Raw genomic sequence first — 1,047 nt, forward strand, 5'->3', positions numbered from 1 at the left:
GCTGACCGCGGGGTGCCGAACGTTGCCTGCCCTGCCGAGCGCGTGCACCGGGAGCCCGCCTCGCTCTGGCTCCACGGTCTGTGGTGTGGACGGAGCGGCCAGACTGCCCTTTGCCCGGCCCGGGCGCAGGCGCTCAGCAGCTGGCCAGGGCCTCGGACCTCGGCTGCAGCAGGAGTGTGAGAGCCAGGACGGCGGAAGGCGGCGACCCACACACCGGACCCCGTCCAGCCTGCGGCCCTCCGGGGCCCGAGCCGGGCTGGGGCGGGGACAGCGAGACCGCCTGGAGATGGCACTGCCCGGACAGTGGCCACCGAGGGCCCGGGTGCTCCCCGGGCGGGCACCTGTCACGTCCTCCGCATGGCGCCACCTGAGTGGCCACCTCCACGCCCAGGCCCTGCCGCCCACGCCACAGCCCGACAGGCGCCGGGGCCAGTGGCCAGGAGGCCCAGAGCCAGCGCCTGGCTCAACTCTGAAGCCCCAGCTGGCAGGACTCGTGCCCACGGGGGCTGTGTCGGGAGGAGCCAGCGCCTGTCTGCCCACCCCCGGCCTGGTCTGGCGGCAGCCGACGGCGGAGCGGGCAGATAGCGAGGCTTCTCCTGGTTCCAGGCCCCTCTCCAGCGCGTCCCTGGGCCCGGGCGGCCAGCACCCCGCGGCCAGCACCCCACGCCCGGGGCGCAGTCCAGGAAGCGGAAGCCTCAGAGGTGGCCAAGCAGTTTATTGGGGGGGCGGGGGCGGGGCCGGGCCTACAGGGGCTGGGGGAGCAGCGATGGCTTGGCCCTCGGGGTCCAGACGTGTGTCCACGCCCTGCAGGACGAGGTGGCCCTTCACTCCCGCACGTAGATTCTCGTGCAGACCACGTCGTCGGCGCCGAAGGTCTGCGGGGAGAGGGGGGGAGAGGGGGGCGCAGCCCCACTGAGCCGCCCCCATCTCGGCGCGGCCGGCGCGGGCCCCTGTGCGTTTGCCCGGTGGCGGTCAGGACGTGCGCTGCCCGGCTCTGGCTTTGTAAGGGGGGCGTATGGGGCGTCCGGCCCAATGCCCCGAGGGGCG

The 1,047-nt window shown here is 74.8% G+C and overlaps 1 protein-coding gene across 1 annotated transcript in view; it reads right to left on the reverse strand.

Annotated features, from left to right (window-relative positions):
• Positions 1 to 733: 733 nt before the first annotated feature.
• CRABP1 (cellular retinoic acid binding protein 1) overlaps positions 734 to 1,047 on the reverse strand; it is a 1,717-nt gene continuing 1,403 nt past the window's right edge. The window contains exon 3 of the mRNA XM_012734880.1: positions 734 to 875. Within this exon, the coding sequence (XP_012590334.1) occupies positions 825 to 875 (51 nt within the window). The 3' untranslated portion in view covers positions 734 to 824. The remainder of the gene's footprint in view (positions 876 to 1,047) is intronic.

This window comes from Condylura cristata, unplaced genomic scaffold (genome assembly GCF_000260355.1).
Source record: "Condylura cristata isolate star-nosed mole 26May11 unplaced genomic scaffold, ConCri1.0 scaffold00087, whole genome shotgun sequence".
Taxonomy (NCBI): Eukaryota; Metazoa; Chordata; class Mammalia; order Eulipotyphla; family Talpidae; genus Condylura; species Condylura cristata.